The sequence below is a fragment of the Cladophialophora immunda genome (assembly GCF_000835495.1).
Source record: "Cladophialophora immunda strain CBS 83496 unplaced genomic scaffold supercont1.5, whole genome shotgun sequence".
NCBI lineage: Eukaryota > Fungi > Ascomycota > Eurotiomycetes > Chaetothyriales > Herpotrichiellaceae > Cladophialophora > Cladophialophora immunda.
The window spans coordinates 857,556-884,559 of record NW_015622545.1 but is presented as its reverse complement, the minus strand read 5'-3'; the positions used below and the strand labels follow the sequence as shown (position 1 = coordinate 884,559).

Genomic DNA, 27,004 nt, shown 5'->3' with positions numbered 1-27,004 from the left:
TGAACGTCCATGTCAGCGGTGCCCTCTTGACAATATTGTGTAGAAGCACACTGACTGAAACCTCCATTCACACCCTGCAATCCGAATGCCCCCTCAAACCCACGTGGCTGTTCCCCAATACTCAACCATTGTATGATCATGGGTTGGAGCATCACGACGCTGCTGCTGCGCATTGTCGATTTTGCACCCAGCTCTGGGATCGCGGAACCGTCACTCCGCAGTTACGACTCTTGGTACCAGGGAAAAGCCTTGAGTACCTATGAAACGTGTGCTTGGGGATTTGCGGCCGTCGGGGCCACGTTTGCGACGAGAACATGGAGATTGCCAGAATGGTAGTAGCCGGTTGAGGACTGCATTTGGCTACGGGGGACAGTATCGCAAAGACGAAGATTGCGCCCCTTTTTGTCGGCGATCCCTCCTTTGCTCTCTGGCCAGTATCCCAATCTGATATCGTCGAGGGCTCTCTATGGTGAGCCCACATTTCCACGAACCTGAGGTCGGCGAATCCATGTCTTTTCGCTACGTGTCTGGTCGGTATGCACTCGTGAGGGTAAGTCACACACAGTTGGCATAGCTAAGTGGTGCGTTTGTCTCAATATCGGCGGGTGAGGCTCCTTCTGCGAACCGTGACGTGATCTCGCGTGGAAAAACGAAGACCCTAAACTGTCTAGCTTATCAGTAGCTATCAACAAGATAAAGCGGCAGTTCTAAGGAAGAACTTTATATTCGGCTGTAGTCTGCAAAGCCGCGTAGATCGCTGGAGGCTAAATGTTGTAGAGGCGCGGGCACAAACACAATATGCGTAAGTCTAGAACTATGAACCGATTGACGCTTGTTGGCATAAATAAGGCAACGCCAATGGGAAAATATGTCTACGGGCCTGCCTGCGATAACAGTCGGTGGAGAGGCAAGCACTCCAGAGCATCGAGTCGGGCTCGCGAATCTTGTAGCTCACGTATCTTGTAGCTTACGTATCCATGTTGCAAATCTTGTATATTGCGTATCTGTCTCGTTTATCTCGCATATCAGGTTTTTTTTGCATCTCCCTTTTTCGTTCATCTTACAGCTCGCGTGCGTATCTTGCATCTTCCCAAACCCAAGCTGTGGCTTGCAAGCTCCCTTCCATTTTCCCATCTCTGTTTCCCCATCATCGGTTGGCAAAGCTGCGCGGCTTGCCACATAGCTAATCCCCCTATATTCCTCCATCTCGATGCCCGCCGACCTTGATGCCTTCTTCAAGCGCCTCATCCATTCCATCGACCCTGCATATCGCAGCGAAGGCTCGGCGCTCCTCCAAATCGTCATGTTCAGTTTCCAGAATACCGACGGAAAATGGCCGCGGGGCCTTTTGGAGTTCACGTTCTTGGAAGCAGACGATGCAGACTTCGCGATGCGGTCGAGCTACGATTTCGCCGAGCTAGACTGTGTCGACGGTCGACACCTTGGAGTATCGTATCGCATTGACCGAGGAAAGAGGCGGCTGAACAGTCGCTGCATGGGTCTTCTAGAATGGACAAATACATCAGCATGGAACAGATTCACAGCATACCCACCCTCTTCTGTAAGATCTGAAAGACGTGACACACCTTCGCAGCACAGAGGTGAACTTTCTGCACCGGTCTCGGATGGGATTCTTACTTACGTCTCGCGAAGCTACAGCTCGTATATCTTGCAGCTCGGGTATCTTGTCGCTCACGTACCTTACAGCTGACGTATCTGTTTCATTCATCTTGTATATCGCAGATTTTACAGCTTGCGTCTCTTTGCGCATCATACCCGCGAATCTATGCGAATGTGTAACAACACCAGCAGCATCAACACCAGCGGTAGCAATATCGGCGCCGACGGCAACAACGGCAGTAGCGTTACTACCACCACCACCATCACTCCCCCATCTCCACGTCCATGTTCCCATCGTCATACTCGCTCACTGTTCAGTGCAGTGCAGTGCAGTATAGTGTAGTGTTTTTCTTGACCTTGTCCTGCTAGATCCCAACATCTTGTCTCTTGGGGTCCTTTTAGCCGAAGCTGGTAGTGTTGGCACCCTCTTCTGCTCTGCCTGGCCAGCCTGGTCAGCCCAAATATTCCGCATAGCACCGTAGCGCAGTCAGTGCAACGCAGCGCAGTCTAGTACGGTGTAGCACTGTGTTTTGTTTTATTTTGTTTGATCTTGTCCTATTTCACCATGTTCGCTCACTCACTCGCTCACCTTTGTGTGAAACAGTGACAGATAGACCAGATCTTGTTCAAGCGAGATCATGCAGCCTGCTATACTACTTGCCCGCCGCCAGCATGTCTTGCAGCCAATTTGATTGCGCGGTTGTCGGAATTCCGCAGCCCAGCCACCTGGAACTTGGGTCGTTTGCACTCACCCACCCGCTATGTCCAACCCTCAAACCGGAAAAACCTGCAAACTGGTTCTCTTGCTCTCTTGCAGCCCGCATTTCGGCACTGTTGTTATGAATGCGGTCCTGGCGAGGTCTTGACTGTGGTCCTGGCCTGGTTGGCAGCCTCCAACGTCTTGTCTCTTGGAGTCCTTTGGCCGAAGCTGGCAGCATTGGTACCCTCTGCCGGCTCACTCTGGTCTGCCCTGGTCTGCCCAAAGGTTCCACACAGCACCGTAGTGCAGTCAGTCTAGCGCAGTCAGTGCACCGCAGTCAGTCAATGCACCGCAGACGGTGCAGTGCAGTCAGTCCAGCGCAGTCTCAGAGGGCACTGCTCGACTTGGACTTTGCTCTCGACGCAGGCCCACCCGCTCACTCAGCCAGCGTCCTCGCGAACACGGTACGCTTTTTCGCGATGGGGCACACCGATCTCGCCACCGCGGGTACCACCACGATCCCAACAAGCCTGACGGTGGTGAGCGAGAGGAAATCCTCCTTCTGATACATGCCCACGTGCACCTACCTCCTGGTCTCCAATCTTGACCGGTTTTCGCCGCTGTTCAATGATGACAACCACACGGATCAGTAAGATCGACAGCGGCGACAACGATCAACGGCGGGACAACAGCCACCCACCGGGGCCACCGCCCACAGCCATCGTACAACCAGATCATTCGGCAAGCCTCACGCACCTCTCAAGCAGAAGCAAAGACCGCAAGGGCGAATTTAAGGAGAGACAAGATAGCCTCGCAGCTGCAGATACCATCAGGGAGCCGGCAAAAGTGTCTCATATTCTTGCTACAGCCCCCTGGCACACCGCCAACATTGGTTGTTCTTAGATGAGACGCGCTGGAGGAATTGTGCAGCTGCGGACGTCGATACGGCTGAGGACGAGCTTTCAAGATCGAACGCTGCATTCACAGCCGCCATCAGAAACACAACTATATCGATTCACTATTGTGGCATTTCAAGTCGTCTCTCGGCCACCTTCTCCAACCACTGTCGACACGACGGACAGTTGGGTCTTTTTCCCATCTGGCTTTGAAACCCACGCACGAACAGCAGGCGAGCATTCCCTCTACCGAAAGGCAGACTCACGTCTAAGTAAAGAGTAGGAGGATTGGCTCTACCAGATTCTAGCACGGCCTCAGCAAGCGAGGCTCAAGCTCCGATGCAGGTGAACGATTGTTGGCAGCGGCTTTTCGTCAGGGCGCCCGTTTTGGTCGTCTTTGGTGTCTACTGGGCACAGCGACCACAGCTGACGTCGGTCGGAATGATGCTGTCTGTGTCAATGTTGGTCTCCGAATCGCTGCAGCAGCTGTCCTCGAATCGACTCGGGGAGCGATAGCGGTGGCTTCGCTTCCAAGACTCTCTACAGGAACGCGGTCGGAGGAAAGTCGTTGCTCGGCTGGAGAAGCTGCCTGCGGCGCGCGCCCCGGTTGCGTCCTGAAAGAGGGAACTGGTAGGCAGAGGCTCTGCCCTGCTCTACCCTGCTCAGCCCAAACGTTGCGCACAGCCCAGCAGCGCAGTCACCAGTCAGTGCAGGGAGTTGTAGTGCAGACAGGCAAGTCAGGCACCCGGCAGACACTCAGCAAAGTCAGTGCAGCGCAGTCACAGCGCAGTCGCTGAATTTTGCTTTATTCTCGACGCAGACCCACTATTGCACTCAGTCTCAGCACTCGCAGGCAAGAAGGGCACTCCTGGGCTTGACTTTGTTCTCGACGCAGACCACACCCACTCATCTACTCCCTGACTGACTATGCTGTGCTGTACCTTATTTTATCTTGTCCTGTTCACCATGTTCGCTCGCTCGCTCCCCCGCCGCATGTCTTGCAGCCAACTTGAGGCGTTGTCGGAATTCCCTGGCCACTTAACTTTCGTCAGGGGGAAAACTTGGCCGTTTACACCCACCCGTGGTGCATGCACACTTGCGGACTTGCTCTGTTACTCTCCAACTCCAGACCCGCCAGAAGCGCAGGTGTAATCCAGGACGGTGAAGGGGCGCCGCGCCGACCGCCTTCGCCAACACCGGGTGCTCCTAGCACGAACCTTGAGCGGCCTGGGTGTCTTCGACGCGGCTCTGCTCGCCGCCGAGCTTGGTGTCTGCCGCCTCGCCAGAGATCGCTATGATCTCAGGATTTGGCGTGGATGAGGATGAACGAGGGAAGATGATGAAGAGGACAATCGAGGGAAGATGACGGGGAAGGTAGGCACACGTGGCCATCGAAAGTTACCGACGCGCCGTCTGTCGATGTCAATCGCAAAGAGATCACCGCGTACTGAGTACGGTCTCGACTCTCGGCCAGGCGTGTACTGGGCAAAGAGCAGCCACCCGGAGATCAAACATAAACAAGACGGGCAACAGGAGGAGACTGCTTCCATCGATATGACCGCAGCTGCCCACCACGACAGCGAAGAAACCAGACGAGCAACAGAGGGAGACTGTTCCCATCGACGTCCTTCGGCCCCCCGATCAAACATGAACCAGACGGGTGACAGAAAAAGGCTGTTCCCATTGATGTCCCTTCGAGCTATACACTGGGCAAGGAGCAGCCACCCCAGTTGTCAAACATGAACTGGACGGGCAACGGAACGAGAACAAGCTTACCGCCGGCGGTCTCTTGGGCTGCCCATTCCTCCAGCGTCAACTGCGGGTTCGAGCAGTGGAGGGAGGAGGAAACAGAAGCACGAATCTGGCCATTCCTCCGGTGTCAACCTGCTTGGAGGCAGCATGGATCAGAGCTCGGCCGCACTACGAGATATCTCAAGGATCGGAAAGGACAGCCAAAAGGAGAGATGCAAACAAGCGAAGGAAGACCCGGGCCCGTAGTCAGTTGGACAGGTCTCCCATTCCGAAGGCAGTTATAGCGAACTCTCCGCGGCTACTGGTCCCGCTGACGGTCAATCCCCCAATTTCGACAGCAATAGCCAGTCGGCTACCCCGGCCCTAGATGAAGACTCTCTGTCCCTAAAATGGGCAGAGGCCAGTCAAAGATGATGACCCACGAATGATGGTTAGATTCCACAGGGGACATCACAGCAACCCAGCGTTCACCCAACACGGGACCGGCGGGCCGCACAAGAAGCCAAAAGCAAATGTGAGCCAGCAAGGAGGTAGCAGTGATCGCAAGGAGCTGCTCGGCTGCGACAGTTTCTTTCCTCGCAGACAAGTCGTCCCAATGCCACGAGGCTGAGCCTGGTCCCGCGCAGCGGCAGGCGTCGAGTCCGCCACTTCCGACGACGGAACATTCGGTCTGTTGCAGTTCCCCGGCACGGACCTGGTAGTCAAGAGGTGTCTACCCCTGAAGAAAGGCGAATGCATGAGTTGTACCCGAGTTGGCCAAGGGCATCAACCACCAGTCTCCCATGCCGACAGATCTATCATTCACAAGGCTAGCCCGGAAAGTCTCAGTGTCGCCAACGGTAAACGAATCTCGTCTTGAGCGCCACTGTAACATTGTTGATAAAATCATACAGCTGTTGCAGTTGCAACCCACCTTGTTCCCAGCACTGAGAGAACTCTACATATCACGCTACAGGCAGATTCACATGGCGTTTGACCCCGGGCGGCCCCGCGCCATCGACGCCTTTTTGATAACATATCGGCGTATGGTTTGAAATTTTGAACGTCGGCATGGGAATCATGGAGTCTCAGAATCGCAAACTCATGGGCATCGAGCCATACCTCGAAGTCATCCGTGACTAGGACGGCCATGTCTTGTTCATGCTTACCGAGACTGGTCTCGACTTGAAGTGTGGACAGTTCTCCATCTTGGAAAAGCGACTCATGCATGATATGATGAAGCTTGGTTAAAATGCTTACATAGGTCAGACGAGCGTTGGGACACCTACCCACGTACAGCATCACTTCAACAACGACTTTACCGTCGGTGCCGCTCATGCTAATCATGACGATCGTTTCACCGGCGCTGGAAGCAACAATACCCGTCCTCGTGGTCCGCTCAACAACAACGGCCAAGGAAGCCCCGAAGCTGTTGGCGAAACTTGAAGGATCCGGATCGATCGATTCGGACTTGGTTTGGTTTTGCCCCGGGCCATCAAACTACATTCAAACAAAAAGTCCCACCTCTTTCATATCACCGGTGCCGTTCATAAGCCAGCCGCATAAGTGGAAACTGCCCATCCACATTACCAAGGGCGGGTCGACCATCATCCCGTTCCCGTGCACGTTCCTTCACATCCACTGAGGGGCTTTAAGTCTGGATTGCGGGATATTTGGCGCTTTCGGTGATGCCGCCATCCAGTTTCACTGAAAAGTGGTGCAATGAAACCAGAGAAGGAGCTGCCGTCGTTATCATTAACAAACAGCGCTTTTTTCCAGGACCAACTCGACATGGCCGAGAAGATGTCTTCGATCAAGGTCGCTCCCCTATCCGGGAGACCGGGACGTCCGGCCTCGACAGCACTAAACTCATGTCACTGATTGAGACCGAGGCTATATCGATAAGTTCTCGTTCCTTACTCCAAACGGTACGTCTTTGGCTCCAGTTGAGCCAGCTTCATTCTTCGGTATTCACGATGCCGATGTTGATTTCGTGGCGCCATTGTTTTCCTGCACACGGATCTGATGTCGCACTCGTTCGTTGGTCAACGCCTGGGTGCACGTCGGCATCGACAACTTCCTCGTCAGGACGATGTTGGTCTCCGCGATACCGATCGCCTCTCCGCTCATGTCCAACAACAAGGACTTCGACGGGACTCCGTACACACGCAGTCTCTCTACTTGGCTACGTACATATTTCAACCTGTTATCCGACGAGCAGTACGCCTACTTAATATCGTTCACGCTCCCGAGCATAATCCCGCCAACCTACTATGCTCACTCGAGCTTCAAATAGTCTAGGCCCACTCCGAATAGGTGTCGCTCGTATATCAAAGGACATTCACTTTCCCCGGAGTCTCCTGATCGACCAAACCTCCCTCCGACTCCCTCGTTCCAGCGGTTCCTCCTCATATCTCACCAAGTACCGACGGAGTCCTTCGTTGAATGATATAGGAAAGATTGAGGTACTTTACAATGGCAAGGCGTTACGAGGTGAACGGGGACTTGGACCCGCATGGCAGTATTGATCAGACTCGCCAACTCGTCTATGCTACTCCTGCACACGAAACCTGATCGTGCAGATGACCAAACAGCTTGAGACCCCCGGGGTCTGCTTGCCATTCACGGCGTCGGGCACAGGAGGCAGCAGGCAGCAGACACATTCGACGTTGTGGGCACGAAGAAAGAAAGAAGCCAAACAACAAACTAACAGCTACCGTCCCCGTCCCCGTCCCCGTCCCCGTACCAAAACGCTAGCGACTGGGATTTCCGTAACGCAGCCGATGGGGGATGGGAGCCAGATCCTGGGAGCCAGATCCCTTTCTTATAGGTTCAGAGCCGCAGCAGGCCATGTCACGCATCCTCCTTCGTACAACACGGCAAGAAAAGGAGCTTATTCTAGCCAATTGTATCGAAACTGGACAAAAGGCACTTGAATTGGGTGCCGTCGAGGAGTTACTCGGCATTCTTGACCGCGTAGGGGACAGAAAGGCGCGCCACTCCCGTCGACACCACCACCATCCGTCGATGACTTATAAAGGCGAGCGGCAGGAGGCGGCCGAATCGACGTCGAACACTTGAGATTTCACGATTTACCTCAGAGTTGCCGCTTGAGCCGATGAGCCGGACAGACTCTGGCTCTGCAGTTAGGCTCTGCCACCACCTGAGCAACCTCAACCACCACTTCCTCCCCACAGTGGCCTTCCTAATCTACCTTTCCAACCCTACTGACCGCCGCCTCGAATACTGGAAGCTGTGCGTCGAGAGAGACACCTACCGCGAGGAATATGCCGCTCACTGGAGCAAGCAGTGGCTGACGTCGATTTGTCCCTTCTGCAACTCAATATATGCGCGGTATGTGCACCAGTCACACGCCTTTAGATCCAGAGTGGTCAAGCCCCAGACTTCCAGTGTTCTCGAATGGCCATTTCAAAGGTTTGGGGCTTTAAATCCTCAGTTGATAGCGGTTTACGTTTCTAACACTCACCTCTGGCTCTCGCACCACATACTCACGATGGAGGACCCACAGGTTGCGGTTGAGACAGGGCAAGTCACCTTCAAAAAGAGAAATCCCAAAATCAAGTCGACCATTGACTGCGCAGTTCTTCCTGTGGGAAAACTCGCTCCTTAACATGCTAAATGAGTCGATATACTTCCAGTAGCTTGGTTTCAATTTCAACCCGGAAGCCTCTTTCGTCGACACGCCGTCTCTCCTTCCAATCGCTCGTCTCTATCAAGGCACCCACCAGTCGTCCAAAGTCATGTCTAGAACCGCTCGCGGTTCAAACAGCTTGTGTCGCAAACCGATGACATGCGCAAAGTTGCAGAGCCAGGGCATGTTGGACAAAACAGAAGAAAACAAAACACTACACTACGCGCTGTACTGACTGCGGTACACTGCTGCATACTGCGCTGTGACTATGTTGCACCGACTGCACTGAACAGCGAGTGAGTAGGTGAGTGGGTGGGTCTGTCGAGAACAAAGTCCAAGTGCAGGAGTGCCCTGCTGAGTTCTTAGTGCCTGGAAAAAAGTTCAAACTCTGTGTCCCTCTGGCCTGCGAGTGCCCAAAGTCGAAATCCTGGGGGTGCCCTCTAAATCTGCCTTTGCCCTGCACCGACTGCGCTGGCCTGCGCTCACTGACATGACATGACATGACATGACTTGACTTGACTTGATCAAGTGTCTCGTGGATCTGCATCTCGTCTATGCTCGTGCATCGTGCATCTTGCATGTCTTGCAGCCGATGTGATGGCTGATGGCTGATGGCTGATGGCATGGTTGTCGGAAATCAACTCCCTAGACTTGGGTGTGAGCGTGGGTGTGGGCGTGGGTGTGGGCGTCGGCGTGGCCACTCGACTAGAAATTTTCTCCCTTGGGCGCATGTGCACCCACCCCGCGGCGCATGCTGCAAACCCCTTGCGAATCTCCAAATCTCCAATCGTCCCCCAGAAGTGCCCTTTGCCTTTGCCCTTTGCCCTGCGAGCGTCGACGAGGTGCGTCACTTGCCCAAAGTTGAAATCCCCAGGAGAGCCAGAGAGCCAGAGTGCCAGAGCGCCGGCGAGTTCTCCAAAGTTCAAGTTCTGCGAGTGCCTGGCCTGCACCGACTGCGCTGGACGGCGCGGGACTGCCCTCGAGTGTGTTTGACCTGCCCAACTTTGGACTTTAGCGACTTTGGACTTGGACCACTGCCTTAACTTGACTTGACTTGACATGACACCCTCACTGCCTTATTGTGCCCGTTGGAGTTGAATTCTGTAGCTTTGGAACGCCGTCTGTCTTGCTCACGTATCGTGCATCGTGCATCTCAGGGTCAAGTATCCATCAAGTATCCATCTCTTTCACAGTCCGTTGTGTATGCTCCAGGGTTAAATATCCATCTCTTTCACAGTCCGTTCTGTCTATCTGAACAATCTCTGCCGTGGTTCGTGGGATAATCGGCCGATTTAATGTAGGATGGACGGCCGGTAGGCGTGGGGTGGTGGGCATTGTTTGTAGCTGTGAGGTATATCAGCAGAACGGACAGCTATGGTCCTGAGAGAGAATGGAGACTTACACGTGCCAGATGATCTTCCTTGTTGCAGATGTTGCCTTATTGCAGTCGAGGCTTAAGGGTAATCTCGGGCCAGATGGCCTTCCTTGTTACAGTCGAGGCCGAGGACAATTACGTTGGAGATGGCCTTCCTCATTGCTGTGCAGATGGCCTTCCTCGTTACTGTGCAGATGTTGTAAGTGACCTTTCGAGGCTGAGGTAGGTGTTGTAAGTCATCTTTCGAGGCTGTAGATGATCTCGAGCTAGATGGCCTTCATCGTAGATATTGCCAGTCATCTTTCGAGCCAGATTACCTTCCTCATTATAGATGTTGTAAGTTTATCTTTCGAGACTGAGGACAATCTTGAGGATAAGGACAATCTCGAGCTAGATGGCCTTCCTCTTGCAGATGCTACCTTATTGCAGATGGTCTCCCTCTTCGTAGATGACCTTCCTCGTTGTAGGTATTGTAAGTTCTCTTTCGAGACTGAGGGTGAGGGTAATCTCGGGCCAGATGGTCTTTCTTGTTGCAGATGTTGCCTTGTTACAGACGTTACCTCGTTGCAGACGACCTTCTTCGTTGCAGTGTAGATGTTGTAAGTCGTCTTTCAAGGCTGAGGCTGAGGAGGTCTTCGTCAGGCTCGAAGCTCCTTGATTGGACAGTCCTACGGCATCATGTCAGTCTTGGGTTGGCCACAGATGCAGGGATAGGACACACACCTGGGCTAAGTGCTCCTTAGGCTCTTATTTGGACAGTCTCGACTGGATGTACGATGGGATGGGTAATCCTTCGCCATATGGTTCTCGTCACCACCGATAGGCTCGAATCTCCTTGTTTGGACAGTCGTACGTTTTGGTTTGGCCACAGATGTAGGGACGGGACACACACCTTAGCCAAGCACTCGCAGGGTTGCCTTGCAGAAGAAAGCATCGGCCTGAGGTGCAGCATTTTGTTCACGGTGTACAAGGACACCACCAGCCAGAAATATCCATATCAGCTCATTCGCAAACCAGATGGTCCCATTCTCCAGATCCACCTTTCCTTTCCACACATCCGCAAATCCTCAATCCATTGTCCAAGCCGAACATGGCCGCCGCCTGTATCTTTCTGGCAGGTAAAGGCAGTAGTACCAACGCCATTTGCACCCTTTGCTTTCCTACCTGATACTGAGGGCAGCCCACAGGCCAGTATCAGAAGTTTCCCAACCAGAAGGCCTGCGTAGAACTGGGAGTTGGGTTGTCGTCCCAACCAGCACCTGTTGAGCGTTACTTGCACCATCTCGGGCGCTGGGGGCGTTGTCTTTGTTCCCATCGATGCTGTTTCTAGGCCGGCGCCTGAGCATTCACGGGAGATGTCAATGTAGCGGTGGGAACGGCTAGGCGGTTTGGATAAATGATAGCAGGAGGAGGAGGAGAATGAAAAGGATTATCGAGAGAGATGCAGGTCGCACTGGATGGCTGTGGATAGGATCGTAGGATCGCGTTCGTGGCTCTCGGGTCGAGGAATGGTGTTATAATCATAGAAGCCGTCATCCAGATCAAGCTCGTCAATTTCGAACTCGGGTTTCTTCTCACGATTCATTGAAGTATTTGTTAGATTTCGTCTTAGACGAAGTTGCAACTTCTGGAAAGGATTATTTGGGAAGAGCGTAAGGAGGAGGAGAGTGGTGACATGATCAAGTGAAACCCCAGTGCAGCGCAGGCAGCAGGGCACTGATTTTTGGTTTTGCAGTGCACACCGCTGTGATGTCTATGTCTTGCAACAACAGTCTTGCATCAACTTGGACCCAACTACTGGAAGGCAAGGGAAAGAGGTATACTATCCTGCAGGACATTCACCATCTGCAATGCAAAGAGCTTCTTCGCCAGCTGCACTGCTTTGCCGACGCCGACGCCGACCCTCCGTATCTTCTGAAAGATCAACCAATCCGCGACTCGTCATTTTTCATGCTACTTCCTCGTTTTCACCTCACACAATGGTATGCCCTCAAGGCCAACCAACATTATGTTGGCGCGTGTCGGCACTCGATCTACTATAGTGGAAAAGATGCTCATCCATCCAGATAGTGCGTTGGCGTCAACTACCAGCGTACCGCTACCACTGCAAGCAGTTCGTTCCATGACAACATCAAGAGCCTGAAGATGCTATGACACCATGAAGGACCTGAAGGACACTGAAGCAGCCGGGCAATCGAATCGAAATCAGGTTATGTACGACCTTGACGTCTCGTCTCACTCGTCTCGTCTCGCGCCGACGATTCCACCACACCACACTATAATCATCCGTCGTTCATAGAGGGAGCTTCACCTCGAGCATCCACATCACTTTGTGCAGCAAAATTGGATTTGGCGATCGTATTCAGTGAAGACGGCGATTTTGTAAAGAAGAATTGCTGTTCTAAGGACAGAAACGAAAAGTGGACAAACGATACACAATACCAAGGCGAGGGCAACAAACTGCCACCCAAGCTCCAGCATCACCACGCCTCCACCATCATTCGCAAATATGGAGAACCGCTCGTCCAGCGACACATGCAATCCTTCCGCAGATACGCGGGCGCAGGCGCAGATTCGCTGAGAGGCAGTCAATAGAACGGCAAATGCACCGGACCAACCGACCGAGGGAACAATCCCATCCCAAGATTGGTTCATGGAAATCGCAAAGACCTGGCACAGCTCGTCGCAGATATTCGTGATGGCGTGCAGCCGGCCTCCAGCACGGTCAGGAAGGGATGTGGCATGCGATGCATGACGGTGACAGAGGCGACGACGCCGTTGGCGTGTAGGCGGTCGTCATGGATATCCCGGTTACGGCTACCCGAGCGCATACGATCAACAATACCCTCAGTACGGTGCTAATTATACGGGCTCGATGAATCACCGTGAATGGAGCGAATCGGCCCGTGTTTGATGACGTACGACGTCAAGAAAACGAATACTATGTCAGCTATGGACAACGTGAAACCGTGGGCCTCAGACCTGATGGTTACCGGACCGTTTGGTTTGCGACAAGTAGGGTGGAACAGGGGATCGGATGGGGAAGGGCGTAATGCATATCTCAGGCAATCCAGCGGCCGTCGGATGCCCACTGCTGGTTCAAGTGCTGTCCACTGGCAAGGGCGAGGTGTGCTGGATTCTGGCGGCGGTGGAGCGAACCAGACCACGAGAGGGGAGTGGTAGTCTTGTTCGAGGCTGAGGCCTCGACACTTTTGCAATATAAACGTTAAGAATTGACAGACTATACCATACCATAATAGGAAAGTTCGGACTGGATTAATATAGTTCCAGGCAATCAAATTGTAGAATTCTGGTTCTTTGCAACGCCCCGTGCACTGGCCATAACTTTCACGAGACGTCCTTGCTGCTCTCGTCCACACCCCCTCCTTCCACGACGGCGACAGATTCATCGCTTCACTGCCACACTTACACGACCGTCCGAGGATCTTGTCCTCCTTCAGCTTGAGCCAGATGGGAGCAGACCTGTGACGGCCTCCACTTTCAACACTGCTTCTACCGCTCCCAGCGACGGTCAAGGAACTTTGTCCACTTTACCCCAGAGCTCAAACCCGAAGGAGCTCCAAGGTCCTCAAGCTACATCCTCTCGTTACCACCATTTAACCTCTTCTCAGACCTCTACAGACTCCGCCAAAGCCAAACTTGGACCACCTCAAACCCGAAGTCAAGCCTCAAGGTCTTCAAGCTTCGCCACCTCTCGTCACCTCTCATTTAACCTCTTCTCACACATGGACCACCTCAAACCCGAAGTCAAGCCACCTCCCGTCACCGCTCATTTGACCTGTTCACAGAAGATCCCGGTCGATGTTGAGACTGTTGGCGATAACAACAGGGTGATACGCAGGTGTCCGTCGAGACTGAGCATGGAATGGCAGAATGGCTACAGCCTACAAGCCTTGTGCGCCTGATTCCCACCATCCGTAACAGCTATGAGAAAGAGGATGGCCGTGCACGCTGCCCCCAGGGTCAAGCAAGAGGCATGGGCGGATGCCGGGACAGCAAACGGTGCAATTGACGCTGGTGCTGGCTGGGACGCAACCCAGCTCCTCGTTGTACGCCTTCCGGCTGGGAAACTGCAGAGACTGCGGTGCGCGCGCTATCCTCGGGGCTAAGCGGAAGAAGAGTCTTCACTGGTGAGTTCTCAGAACAGAAATCTTTTCGTTCGGTACTGACAGACATTCCCAGACAAGCGAAAGCGATATTTCTGTCCCTCGTACCTTTGCTAGACTTTGTTCGAGGAGACCTCTCCTTGGGCCAGTCTGAAAGAGCTAGGCTTCAACACTCGGGAGATGGTGGCAAAGGTTGAAAAGAAGAAAAAGAAGTTAGCAAAGCTCACGCAGGAGGCCAGAGGAAGACATTTCAACCCAGCCACCCTCCGAATCCATATCTCGATCATAGTACTGGTGCCGTTTTTTACCCACGTACGCCAGGTTTTCAGCAGCAACCGGTGCAAATGTCGTTCAATGCGAATAACGTTCAACAGGTGCTGGCTGTGGCGGCACCCCGGCTTCTAGTTCTGTGCCTTCTGGGCTGGGAAACTGCCGAGCCGAGACTGGAGGTGCCTTGATCTACCAGGAAAGATGCAGGCGGCAACCGTGTTTGGCTGGAGCAGACTTGAATGAGACACTGGTGTGCGAATGAGTTGAGTCAGCTTGGGGTGGCGCCAAAGTGCTGCTAGATCTGCCTGGTAAAGGCGTCCCTGATTCAGAGACGTGGACTCTGCTCCAGACTTGTGATTGCATCAGTTGCCGACACTGGCGAGTCCGCAGCGCCCAGCTCGACTACTGATCACCGGTCCTCGTGTTCAGAACAACCTTGGGAAGCCTTCTGCCTTATTCGACTTTTTGAACCCTGATGTGGTCAAGATCGATGAGAACACGGACCTGACCAACGAGGAAGCAAGTGCTAAAATTGCCAAACTCACCGAGGACATCATGCCCAGGGTCAAGCGGGAGGCAGGCATGGCTGGATGCCAGGAAGACAAACGGCGCAAATGACGTTGGTGCTGCTGGCTGGGGCGGCAACCCGACTCCCAGCCCTGCGCAGTTGACACATTCGACGCCATGGGCGCGAGGAAAAAAGCAAAACAAACCAACAGCCACCGTCCCTATCCCCGTCCCCGTACCAAAACGCGAAAGATTGGGATTTCCGCAACGCAGCGCACGGGGGACGGAGTCAGATTCCTCTCTTACGCAGTTGGAGTTGCCACGGACAGCCAGAGGCACAGACGGACAGACAGCCAACCAGACACGAGAGCATTGGGAGCCTTCTGGACAGGTTTGAGCGCGGGTTTGAGAGAGCGCAAGCAAATTTTCTCTGGTCTTTTTCCCACCCCTTCATCTACGCCTGGTTCTATGGCTCGTGCCTGGACGGGATCCGAGATGCTCTTTGTCTTCATTGGCGAAGCGTTTCCGACACAGTTGCGGTCCAATGGATATCTGATTGCCGCACATCCAGGCATGCATGCGTTGAGCGTCTCGGGTTTCAGGAACGGAGTCTGGTTGCGAGTGCTGCGTGCACTGCTGCCAAAGCCCATGATGGAGGAATGAGAGAAAAATCTTGCCACTGCACCAAATCTCCGAGCTGGGGTGGTGGTGGTGGTTTTGAGACTCCGCATCAAGAGTTGTCGCCGACAATTCAATCTCGTGTCGCTCGCCGGCGTCGGGCTCGTTTTCGGCAATGTCTGGCCAGCAATCGGAGGGTCGATTCAGGTGGCCACATCTTCAATGGTGGTCCAACTGGTGCGTGTGCTTCTCGACGAAAGGCATAAGCTATGGCTAGCGCATCATCCAGGTGGGCTCGACGAGTTCCTCGATGCATGAGTTCTTCCAGCGTTTCCTCCAGCAAGGGCGGCGTTCGCGGGCCTGCAACGAACGAAGCTGGGGACGACATTTTTGTTGTTTGTCCTGTCGAACGGGTTGCAAGATCAGTGCTCGCCGTTATGTGCTTCGGGGTGGAATGCACTCGCTCAGAGTCTCGTTCATGATGGGAACGCCTCTCGAGGAGGGGTTACTTGGATTCTGATTCTTCCCCAGACATGCCTCAGGTCAAAGCAACAGTTCCAACCCGCATTGGCAGCCAACTGGAAATGCTGAGCCTGCTTCGCCGGGCCCGGCACGACGCCTCGTTCCAGGACGAGTCGTTCGGCGCCGCGCTCAACAAGTTCAAGTCCGCGTTCGGGAGATCTCGTCTGGAAATATGACATTGGCGGCACGCCCAAGTCATTGAGCTCAGCAAATGGAACCTCCCAACTCCGACATCTCACAGTTTCGTGGCTAAGGGATGTTTCTTGAAGTGCTGGATCTGCTCGAAACTACGCAGAGCAGTCAACCATGGCGGTGGTAGACAAGACATAACGAGGTGGATTGGAATGCCGTCCTTCACCACCTCTTCAAATTTCGCCATTGTGCTGCTGTTCTCGACTGCGCTTGCACTCCGGGTTTCCTGACTTTCACAAAATGCCCTGGCGCTGCCGACCCTTTTGGAGCATTGTTTCTTCCTGCAACAGAGGACGTGGAGGCGCCGGTCGTCTTTGAGCTGGAGGAGGACCCCACCAATCCACAACGTCAAGACTTGAAGCATTTCATTCCCTTCTCCCAAAGACATATCCTCCGAACCACTCTTCAAACCGACCCGGTTCGACATCGTATTGTTGTTCTTCGCTTAGGACAGACGGGGACAGCGGCTTCGAAGGCAGCGGGCGATCTTACGCCTCCGTTTGATCCTGGACGTCGAGTTTCACCAGAAAACCAGAGCCGCGCACACACACGAGCCAAGATCGTCTCGAATTGCAAAAAGCGGCGGCGGCGCATTCATTCATTCATTCGCCGGCAAGACGGAGAAGATTCATGACAAGCTTCGTTTCTAAAATGATGGTGTCTCAGGCGGAATATGAGAAGCGCTCCTCAGGCTCGACTCGACAGATACGATGCGGATTCACGACGTCTTCCACACACACATCTCTCTCCTCCACCATGCTGCAACAAACCCCCTTCCTGGGCAATATCGGCCACCATCGCAAGCGGAATTTGTTAAACGTGGCGACTCTGAGGAGCTAGAATGGGGGATCGAAGCCATTTGGGATTCGAAACTGCAGGGAGCCTCAAAACGACTACCGAAAGCAACAATCACCGTCACAAACGAAGGGGTGACCTGGTCACTCGCTCATGGGAGAACCATGAAACGAACATCAAAAGGCTACGGAAGCGATTTGTTGACGACTGCCGCTCTGACAAGAACAAGAACCCAGACCAGGGCTATTGAGATCTACCGTCAACAACATCCAACTGAGTCATGGGATGATGCCACGACACATGAATCAAACGGGGCTGAGAAGCTGCTCTGTTGCGCAGGACGATACAATACCGGGTTGTTGGGAGCAGCTCTCTCTCGTTCACAGACAAGACGTTACAATTGCGATTCAATGACTACGACGGATGATTGGGAAGAACGCCTTGAACGAAGGCGCACGCATATCTCCACCACCTTGTGGAAGGTGACAATAAATGCCACACGAATGAATGTCCCTTTGCTAAAAAAGCAGATTTGTTTGAACTTTGTTGGTTTGGACTTTTCCCCAAAGACCAAAAGTGGTCAAAACAAAACCCCAAGAGCAAGAAAAACGGTTTGGGGATCCAAAGGTGAAGAAAAGCGGGTTTGGATCGACACTTGAAGAAAAGCCGTGGGTTTACAGCAAGGGTGCAAGTATGCACGATTGGAGGTTTGGAGATTCGCAAGGGGTTTGAAGCCAGTGTACATGCGCTGCGGGTGGGTGTAAACGGGCCCAAGTGTGAAAGTTCAAGGGGAGTGGCCACGCCCGCGCTCACGCCTGTGGAATTCAACTTCGACAAGCACGCAAGCACGCAATCAACATACCGAGTGCAATTGAGTTTGAAGCCTTGGTTGAACCTTTTGCCAAAGACCAAAGTGTCCAAGGGCGAAGGCAGTCCAGCGCAGACCAGAGGGCAGAGGGCAGAGGGTAGGTCAGTCAGTCAGTCCAGAGGGCAACTTTGGGCACTCGCAGGCACTCGCAGAACTTGAAACTTTCTCCCAGCACCCAGCACTCAGGCACCCAGACACACAGGCATTCCCGGAACTTCAGCTTTTTCCTGGCATCCAGCACCCAGCACTGCGCAGGCCAGAGAACAACTTCCAGAATTTCCAACTGACTGCACTCACTACCACTCCCTCAATGACGCCATTTTCATCCAGCATCCCCTCCAACCCATGCTTTTCTTTGTCCATGCGACCGTTTGACACCCGTCCTTGTCTTTGGGCCAAGTTCAAACAACCTCAGTTCACACAGTCAGAGTTCGCATCCGGGGCACACACAATGTCGGGGCAAACAAGAACGGGGTAAATAGTGTCGGAGTGCACAACACCGGAGTTCACACACGGGGCAAAGTGGCAGGGGAAATGTACACCGAGTGGAAAACGCAGCTCTGATTCGATGGTGAACTACCGTGGCCTCTCCCCAGAACTATAGTTATATTCTCCCAGAGGTTTCTGGGCCGCAAAGCGCTCAGGCTCATCAGACCCACGAACTGTTTGAACCTGAAGTATGGGCTCGAGACTGTTTGAACCTCCTACAGTAGCTCTTGCACCTGATGAAACTCCTGTAGCGGCTCGTCCTGTAGGAATGTAACTGGTTGGGGGAGCACGCGGAACGGCTGCGAGCCATGTTTTTGGTCTCTTCCATGGCTGGGATCCGTTCCGTCCTGGACTCTGTTCCGAAACTGCCGCGGGACCTTCTGGAAATAAAGGAAGCATAACATCAGCGTCTCCGACCCGACCTCGACAGCTGGGGGATGAAGGTATTCGATACCTCCTCCCTCCCAAAGATCCGATCTCTTCCCCGTGCCGTATTCCGCCAATTCCTCATCCCGTACTCTTCTGGGTCTCTATTCTCTTCTTCAAGTTTTTATCCTTTTTTCCCCTTCGGTTTTCTGTATTGTGTCCGCGTTCAACTTCCTACCAGGCGCTATGGCTTGGAAGTGGTTGGTGATGGTCGGACGCGGCGGCGGTCCCGTTCGATTTCTGGAACGACTGTCAAGTCTCCCAGAACGTAAATCCTCCATCCAATCCTCCAAGAGACGACTTGGAGACTGGCAATCAGAGCTACAGAGGTTCTGTATAATTCGTCCAGACCGGAACGACGGGGCCGTCTGAGTGTTGTCCGGGAGAGGCTTGTCGAACTCCATGGAGGGGGAACGATCCGTAGGGGTCGTAGACTGGCCCCTGACGGCCTCATCGGCCTTCGGAGAGGTGCAACGGTGAAAGAATACGGTGTCTTCCAAAGGTGGAGGAGTGCCCCCCCCCCCCCCCCGACGCGGAGGATTAGATAGATGTTGCACCATCTTCCCGCTTAACTACTGACATCACCGAAGACGAGGCCAGTGTGCGCTCTTGGGTGAAGAGGCCACACAGAACACACAATGTTGCCTGGATTTCGGGACCCAAGCAAAGCAAAACGGAAAAACGTGCCCGGACTGGGCCTCCGCCATATCCAGGCGGCCAGGGTGGTCACAATTTTGAATATCACCATGAAGCAGCTCTCGTTCACGAAGCGGCTGCTGCAGTGGTCCAGTATTTTGTCGTGGTTGCCCTTTGCAACGCCTGGGTAAATGACCAGCCTGATGTGTGAGAAGATCCGGAAGGTTTCCGGTCGAGGGGGCGAGAATCCTCTTCATCTTCTTTGCCAGCAAGTTGTTGCTAGCTTCCTTTTCTGTTTTTCTTTTTGGTTTTTTTGTCTTTTTTCCCGTGTCTTTCCTTTGGAAGATGTTTTCTCTTGTTCTCCTCCTGTCAACTGCATTCCTTTTCCTTGTTGCAGCATCAAAACAACCCCGCCGTCCGCCTGAGCCGTGAACTTGGAGCTGGCGTCGTCTGATGGGCATGATTTGAAGGACGTGAGGGGTTTGACGCCCGAGGATTGTCCATCCCATCTCTCGACAGTCCATCATGATGGTGTTGAACCGCAAGAAGATCGTCCTTCTCACCGTTCAACCGTAAGCCTGTAGTTCAAGACAGGTGAGTGCACTCGAGTGAGTTGAGGCACATATTCGAGGCGGTGTATGCCCGAGGTATATCCTAGGAGTTGAGATTGTCCCAGACCCCTGGACCATTTGTCATGGTCCTCGTCGTGTTTGCAGCTGTTGAAGCCGTTGATGTATTTGGAAGTATTGTTATAGAATTCGGGAACTGGCAACGGGGGTTGCTCTGCATGCAGCGTCCTGATATCAGCGATGGTGAGGCCATAGCGGATCTCGCGGGCGTCGACTTGCATTGAGGAAGAACGCACTCGCGAGAGAGGATTGACTTCGTCTACCTTGCTTCGAGAGGTTTTCGACAATGTTGAGCGAATCGCGGTTTCTTCGCTTGAAGGGAGCTGAAGATCGCAGGGTGAGTGGGCTCAAGCTTAGGTTCGGCGCGAGGTGCACTCCAGCTGCAAGAGTTGTCGGATCTGGCGAGCCCCGTAGCCAGAGTCAAAGGAGCCAGGCACCAGGCACATCTTTTACTCAGCTTGTAGACAGTGGCCGGTCGGACGTGCGCAAGGGCCGTGGAAATAATGCGTTTGGGTACTTGTTGAAGTGATTCTGGCTGAAAGCTATGGCTGGAAGGAGCATCGGTGTCCAGGAAGAGATCTCTTCCACCCTGCTAGGTCTCTTAGGTTGATCCCGAGACCACCGGCGCGGGTCGAGAGCAGGAAGCAGAAATCGGTGCTGTCCGGAGCATTTAAATGATCGATGGCTATGCGGCGAGGGCCTGCAGCAATAGTGCCGTCGAGACGTTGGCAAACATAGCATCCCAAGGATATCGAGCATCCTGGCCATCTGGCTGAAGATCCTTGCGGGCTTCAACTTGCATCTCGAGTCGGGGAACCTTGTGGACGGTGGGCTGTGTCCTGGTATAAGGACTGGCCCGCTGCCTCTGCGAAGTGGTGGCCTCAAGGCTCGACTTTCGAGGTGGGATCGTCCCCTGGCGAATGGAGACCCGCGCTTTGTAGTGCCTGAGGCATCCGACGGGTGCGTGATGTGTTGCAAGACGTTGGTTAGGGAGTGAATAGCGTCGAACATCGGTCATCGAGTCTTGCAGCTGACCCTTGCTTGCGGTTCGGCCTGGGATAGTTCATGCTGGCGGCGTTCTGTGACGTCCCGTCGTAGAGATCTCTGTGAACCTACGAACCCCGCCAGTGGCATCACCAATGGACCACGTTGATGATGGAGAGAGCACAGGGTTAAGTTGGTAAAGGCGCCTCCTGAGCAGCAAATAGGGACCATATGCCTCACGCATGCTTTCCTTCCCGATAAAGATCGACGACCATAGCAGCAGCGACGGGAGTGTGCAAAGCATTCGTTTCTTTCATGGCAACGCGAGGCTGCGGGTGTCCTTGGGGCATGCTCTTGTGTACTGGATGTCGTTTGTATTGTTTTCCTTCTCTTGGCTCGGTCGGCCTGACACTCGAGTGTTTGGGCTCAGCAGGAAATCGTGGGAAGGAGGTCGGATCGAGGCTTTGAAGAGGATTCGGGTGTCAGGCTCGAAGTAGCAGCCCCGCAGGCGTGCAGTACATCCAGTCGGAACGCCACCTCGCTAACACGCTCGGCAGCGACTGGTAGATGGAGGTGTGAGGGTTGGATTGATACCAACGTCAACGCTGCTTGGACATTGCCTGTTGAACGTCGAGAGGGATTGGTATGATCAGATCTCCGGCGGGCCTGTAGCACCATGGCGTGGTAACTGTGTGCTTGTTGTGCCGTCCTCTTCTTTGGATGTTGTGTCTGCGGCCATCGATAGTGGTTCGCTTTGGTAGAATGAAGGAGTAGGTAGAATCCTTTGCCTGCGCATCGGACTTGCACTTTGCACACGTCCACGCCGCGGCCCTTGCTGTTGCCCCGCTGACCTGGCCGGTCACTGGGGAGGCTGTACTGTTGTTTGAAGCAGCTGCTGCGAATGCCGGAGGCCGAGGGAAGGAAGATCTGGACGAGGAGGATGCGGGGACGCGGTAACTGAGGGAGATATGCCCCAAACAACCATTTGCCTCGTCGGTGCGAGCATGGATGAGCCAGATGCCGCAAAAGGTATGTTATTCGTGTCTCAGTGGGAGGTCTTGATCGTCTCGTGCTTCTTGACTTCTGTCTCGGGATATGCGGGTTTGTGGTGGATGTTCTGCTTGTGGTCTCGGTTCCTCTCTCTTTCAGACACCAGTGCCTCGTAAGATTTGACAACGCGGATCGGGCAGGTTGGGAGGGACGTGTTTGGCAGCTTCGAGCACCTCTGGATGGCGGTTGCGGAGGCTCGAGGCCGGCTGCTTTGCCTGGATCCAGGTCAGCATTGAAGCTAGGAGACGGCGACGGAGACGCGTGCACCTTATCGTCGCTCGATCATTAAGGAGGTGACCAGTCGCAAGCATTGACTCTGTAGATATGACCAAGTTGGGCAGGGTGGACGGTCCAGGGTTGTTGATGCGAACTTGTACCAGTTCAACCGAGGTTAGTACGCAATGCCGACGGCGTCGATGTCCATTGGACTGATGGGGACGCTCGAACTACCAGCTTGTTGAAATCAAAGCATCAGCAGTGGTTCGCCGCGGCGCTTTTGAGGAGATTGTGAGAGGAGGTTGAAGGGCTGTCGCACGTACCGAGTATGTCTCCGCCGGGCTGGGGGAAGTTGACAATGGCAAACGAATGTTCTTTGCTCCCAGGCAGATTGTTGGAACTCGGGATTGGGTGCCCTTCCGCCCAAAGACACACTCGAGGAGCAAGAAAAGCCAGGTTTTGGGTCGGGATTGACAGATGGGCAAAAGGTGGACAAAAGTTGGTGTTTGGGCACTCGGGCTCAGCAGGGCATTAAGTAGGCCGGAGAACACACTTCCAGAACTGGAACTTTTCTCTCTCAGCACCCAGTCAGCACTCAGCACTTTGCACTGCATTGTACCGCACAGTCAGTGAGTGTGACGATGGATCATGGACGTGTAGATGGGGGGGTAGTAGTGGTGGTGACCCTACTGTTGTTGCCGCCGATGTTGTTGCACAATTCGCACAGATTCGCGAGTATGATACGCGGAGATGCAAGATACACACGCAACACAGACGAGATCCAGATACACGAGATACTCCAACAAGGCAGTGAGTGTGTGAACTTGGATTGTGTGAACTCAGTGGGGGTGGGCTATAGCTTTTACCGGTTCCCTGATGGTCTCTGTGGCTGCTGGACTATCTTGCCCCTCCTTGAATTCGCCCTTACGGTGCTTTATCGAACATATGCGTCGCGTAGTCCAGCTCCAGCACGTCCTGCTCTTCCCCATGGTACTCTCTCACTCGAGCCGCGGGAGATCCTCCCGAGACGGCCTCTCCGGCGAACGCCCCGGACCTCGCTCGCCGCATCTGCAGAGAATGGCTGCAAGACTCCAAAGAACTTCTGCCACGCCGAATTGCTGACGTAGTTCATTTGCTTGAGAGGGCAGGGCAGACCAGGACAGACCAGGCTGAGTAGTTAGAGCAGGGCAGAACGGCGGGTCGGGATCACCGCGACTGGAGTCTCTGGGACGGTGAAGCAAATGGCCCAACAGGAGAGTCGTCAATGCCCTTCATGTCCCTGGATCGACCCAACTGAGTGCAGAGCGTACTTCCCCCTAGGCCCCCTCAAGGCCACCCTCCCGCCGCCACAGAAACGATTTTTGCCACCAAACTCCTCGTGATCTTATGAAGGGAGCACCTTCTTGGAGGAGGCGGCGAGAAGGAGAGAGGCCTGGCAAAATTCGAGGTGTTTGCATGGCTCTCACCCGATGGACGAGGAGGAGATGGACCTTGGCGCCGCCGCACCATCTCAGATGTCTTGGAATGGCACGACGAGCTGCTGTCGGTCGGAAGCGGACGCCAGAGCGCTTGGATTCGGGCTGCTTCGGCGACGCGGTTCTCCTCTATCAGGTTCAAGTACCTATCGAGCTCGAGTCCGCGTCTGCGAAGCTGCTCGTGCCGATGGTGCACTTGTGTGTAGGCGTCCGGCTGGCCACGGAGCGTCCCCTCCAGGTCTCTCAGGAGGTGGTCACGGTCCTGCTGGGCTAGGTACGCGCGGATGAAGGTGTAGATTTCTCGGACTCGGGTGTTGAGGATGCTGATACGGTCGCGGTTGAGGGCCTTGTCGAAGGTGTCCCCGTCAAAGAGCCATCGCAAGGGCCGCAAGGAGTGGGAGTAGGCTCGGTACTTCGCCAGAAGGACGCTCATCTGGTCGGTCACCAGCCTCGCCCTGCCTTCTTCCAGTTGTTGGACGGCACGCTCAAGATCTGTGGCCACGTTGGCCAACCTGGCGCAGTCCTTAGCCAGCTCCCCCGCCCGTCTGGCCATGAGCAGCACGTGTCACTGGATGGCGTCCCTGGCATCGACCGCGTCGGCAGCCGAGCTGAAGGGATTGTAGCTTCTGCGGCTTTGGGTGCTGGGTTGATGAAAGTAGTGGATGCTCGCGGTGCCGCTGGTGCCGGCGTTGAGTTGTTCGACGAAGCCACCGACCTGCGCCAGCAATTGGACCCCGGCAAGATCGAGCTCAGCACCCACCGCTCGATGCTGATGCGGCACCCTGAGATCGAGTGCCCAGAGAATGTGGAGAGGGTTGATGCAGAAGGCGTGGTGACAGAGGTGGGAACCATGCATCAGCTGCGCGGGCCACAGACACAGCCCCGTAGCTGTCGCTGAAAGCTGTTGAGGAAGACGTTTCGGGCTTGCTCTTCAACCATGTGACGCCTCTCTGCTGATGTTTGTCCCTGGACTTCGGCTATGTGACTGAGATGGAATTGTTCAAATGTGGTCGAGGCTGTGCAAATAACGTTGCCAAGAATCAGAGCTCTGTAACCTGATTGGCTGGAGGTGTGTTATTGTGGGCCGAGCTTCCTAATTGGGGTCCATCATTGGAAGTGTGTCCAGGTATGTGTCGGAGATCGTGCCTCTGAGATACCTTGGCGGAACGCACGACCAAAAATCACAAAAACCCGGTCGGAAAAAAGTGCAAAAACTTTCCACAGAGCGCTGAACGCTCGGTCTGTGGTAGCGAAACTCGCCCCCTTGCGAGGGTTGGTTTTTCCGTTCCTACTGTGTGTGAGATGTGTGGTTTACCGTTCAGACTGTTTACAAGTCTTGATGCCTGCTAACACGGCGTTAGTTTGAACCTGTCAAGACCTAGATTGCGGGGGATACTTCGGTTAGGGATTGTGCAATCGAGGTCCTGACGCCTGCTACCGCTTGTAGTTTGCTCCGATCAGGACCTGGAAGGATCCCGAATCGCTACATTTCGCCCATTCGAACTGATGCCTCTTCCAATGTCCAACCCCGGCCCGGGTGGCAAGGTCTACACAGTCGGTGTGGGGGTCTTTGCGTATTTGAGAGAAATGTTGTCTAGTTTAATCCTTATTCATGAATTAATTTCAAGTGGGTCCACAGCCTTGATATGGGCAGGTTGCCCGGCTCTGCTCTACCTGCCCACTCTACGCTGCTCTGATATGCCCTGCTCTACCTAAAGGTTCCGCACAGCAACGACAGGCCGAGAAGGATACGATACGAGACTCGAAAGCCTTCCTCCCCTCCGGAATTCTCGAAACAGCCTCGAAACCTCGCCATACTTCACCGTGCACATTAACTAGGACCGCGGACGTTTGTGTCTTCACCTGGAATGAATCCCTCTGGATGCTTTCATGAATATGGCCGCCTCAGAGCGACCAGCGGCCGGGCTATCTGGAAGCACGAAAGGGAGGAGCCAAGGAAGTCGTGATACCTTCGATGGTGTCCCAACAGCTTGTCACTGTTCGATACGGCGAATTCGCACTTCCAAATGGTGGCTTCAATGCTGGTTGCTGGTCGCTCGTCGGTGCCACTTCAGCCCTGCCTGGGTGACAGAAAAGAGAAAGGATCAGCTTCGTCTTGTGCTCCCCTCGCCAATACTCGAGACCGGAGCGAAAAATACGAAAAGAAAAGCCTCGCAATAGAAGCAAGCCCGTCAGTAAGCGGAAAGCTTCAAGAGCAGAAGTCCAACAGTGGGCTCACGGTGGGTACCTCCGTACCCTCTCTATCATTTCGATACAAGCGACAAGCTACCTCTAAGGTCGGGAAGAAAGCTGAGCCACGGAGAAAATGGATGACCTTGCTACTGCATGGGCGGAAGCAAAACACTTCTTATTATCGAACGTACTACCGAGCTACATGGAGGCACGACGAGTGTGGCAACCCCAGCCCGTGGTCTGCAACTTGTCTACGCGCAAGAACGGTCCCCATGTGACTGCGGCGTTGATCATCGGCAAGGAGATAGGTCCGGATCTGGGAGATGACTGGCCAGAAAGACTGGCATATCGCACACTCACTGACTCGACTTCACACACCCCAAGTTCACTCACAGAGTCTGTCTTGCGTATCTTGCAGCTCGCATGTCTTGCAGCTAACTGGATTGCGTGCTTGTCGGACTTGAATTCCGTGGGCTTGGGCGTGGGCGTAGCCACTCCATTCCCGTATTGCGGCATTCCTGTTTTGCAGCACGGTCGCCAATGCCTCTTTGGCCGTCGGGATCCTCTCGATGCTGGAAAAGGTCTCTTGGGCGTCGATTGCCTTGCCCATTTGCCTCTGGTCCTTCGATCGATCTGGCTGGGCCTTCAAACGAGCGATTTGCCGAGACATTCTGTTGACTGTCCCACCGCAGACGATCGAGCTTCTCGAGCGGTCTTGTCGATTCGGCTGGAATTCGCAGACCACCAAGGAACGACTCTTTTTGGATTTTATATTAGAGCTCCACTCTCATACCTATGGTAATGAAGGATATGACGACCTGGGCCACCAGTCGAAGACTGCGTCGAATGCAGGCCCACGAGGCGGAGGGACCCTCATCGTCGCCTCGAGGATCCTCTCAAACAGTCGCTTCAGCCTTGGTATTTGTTCCGTACAACGCTCGAGTAGCGAACGTCGAAACCGAGGTTGCGTGTGCGACGCCTTGCTGTTCAGACAAAGCAGCGTTCTGATCGCGCAAATCGATGCCGAAGCCTT

At 54.1% G+C, this 27,004-nt stretch overlaps 2 protein-coding genes across 2 annotated transcripts; one reads left to right on the top strand and one right to left on the bottom strand.

Moving 5' to 3' along the window:
• Positions 1–13,933: 13,933 nt before the first annotated feature.
• On the top strand, positions 13,934–14,989 carry PV07_08643 (uncharacterized protein; the record flags this gene model as incomplete). Its single annotated transcript, XM_016395837.1, has 2 exons — positions 13,934–14,044; positions 14,801–14,989. The coding sequence occupies 2 exons, from the start codon at positions 13,934–13,936 to the stop codon at positions 14,987–14,989; spliced, it is 300 nt and encodes a 99-aa protein (XP_016245693.1).
• Positions 14,990–22,182: 7,193 nt separating this feature from the next.
• On the bottom strand, positions 22,183–26,641 carry PV07_08642 (uncharacterized protein; the record flags this gene model as incomplete). Its single annotated transcript, XM_016395836.1, has 4 exons — positions 22,183–22,302; positions 23,810–24,290; positions 24,348–24,672; positions 26,365–26,641. The coding sequence occupies 4 exons, from the start codon at positions 26,639–26,641 to the stop codon at positions 22,183–22,185; spliced, it is 1,203 nt and encodes a 400-aa protein (XP_016245692.1).
• Positions 26,642–27,004: the final 363 nt, after the last annotated feature.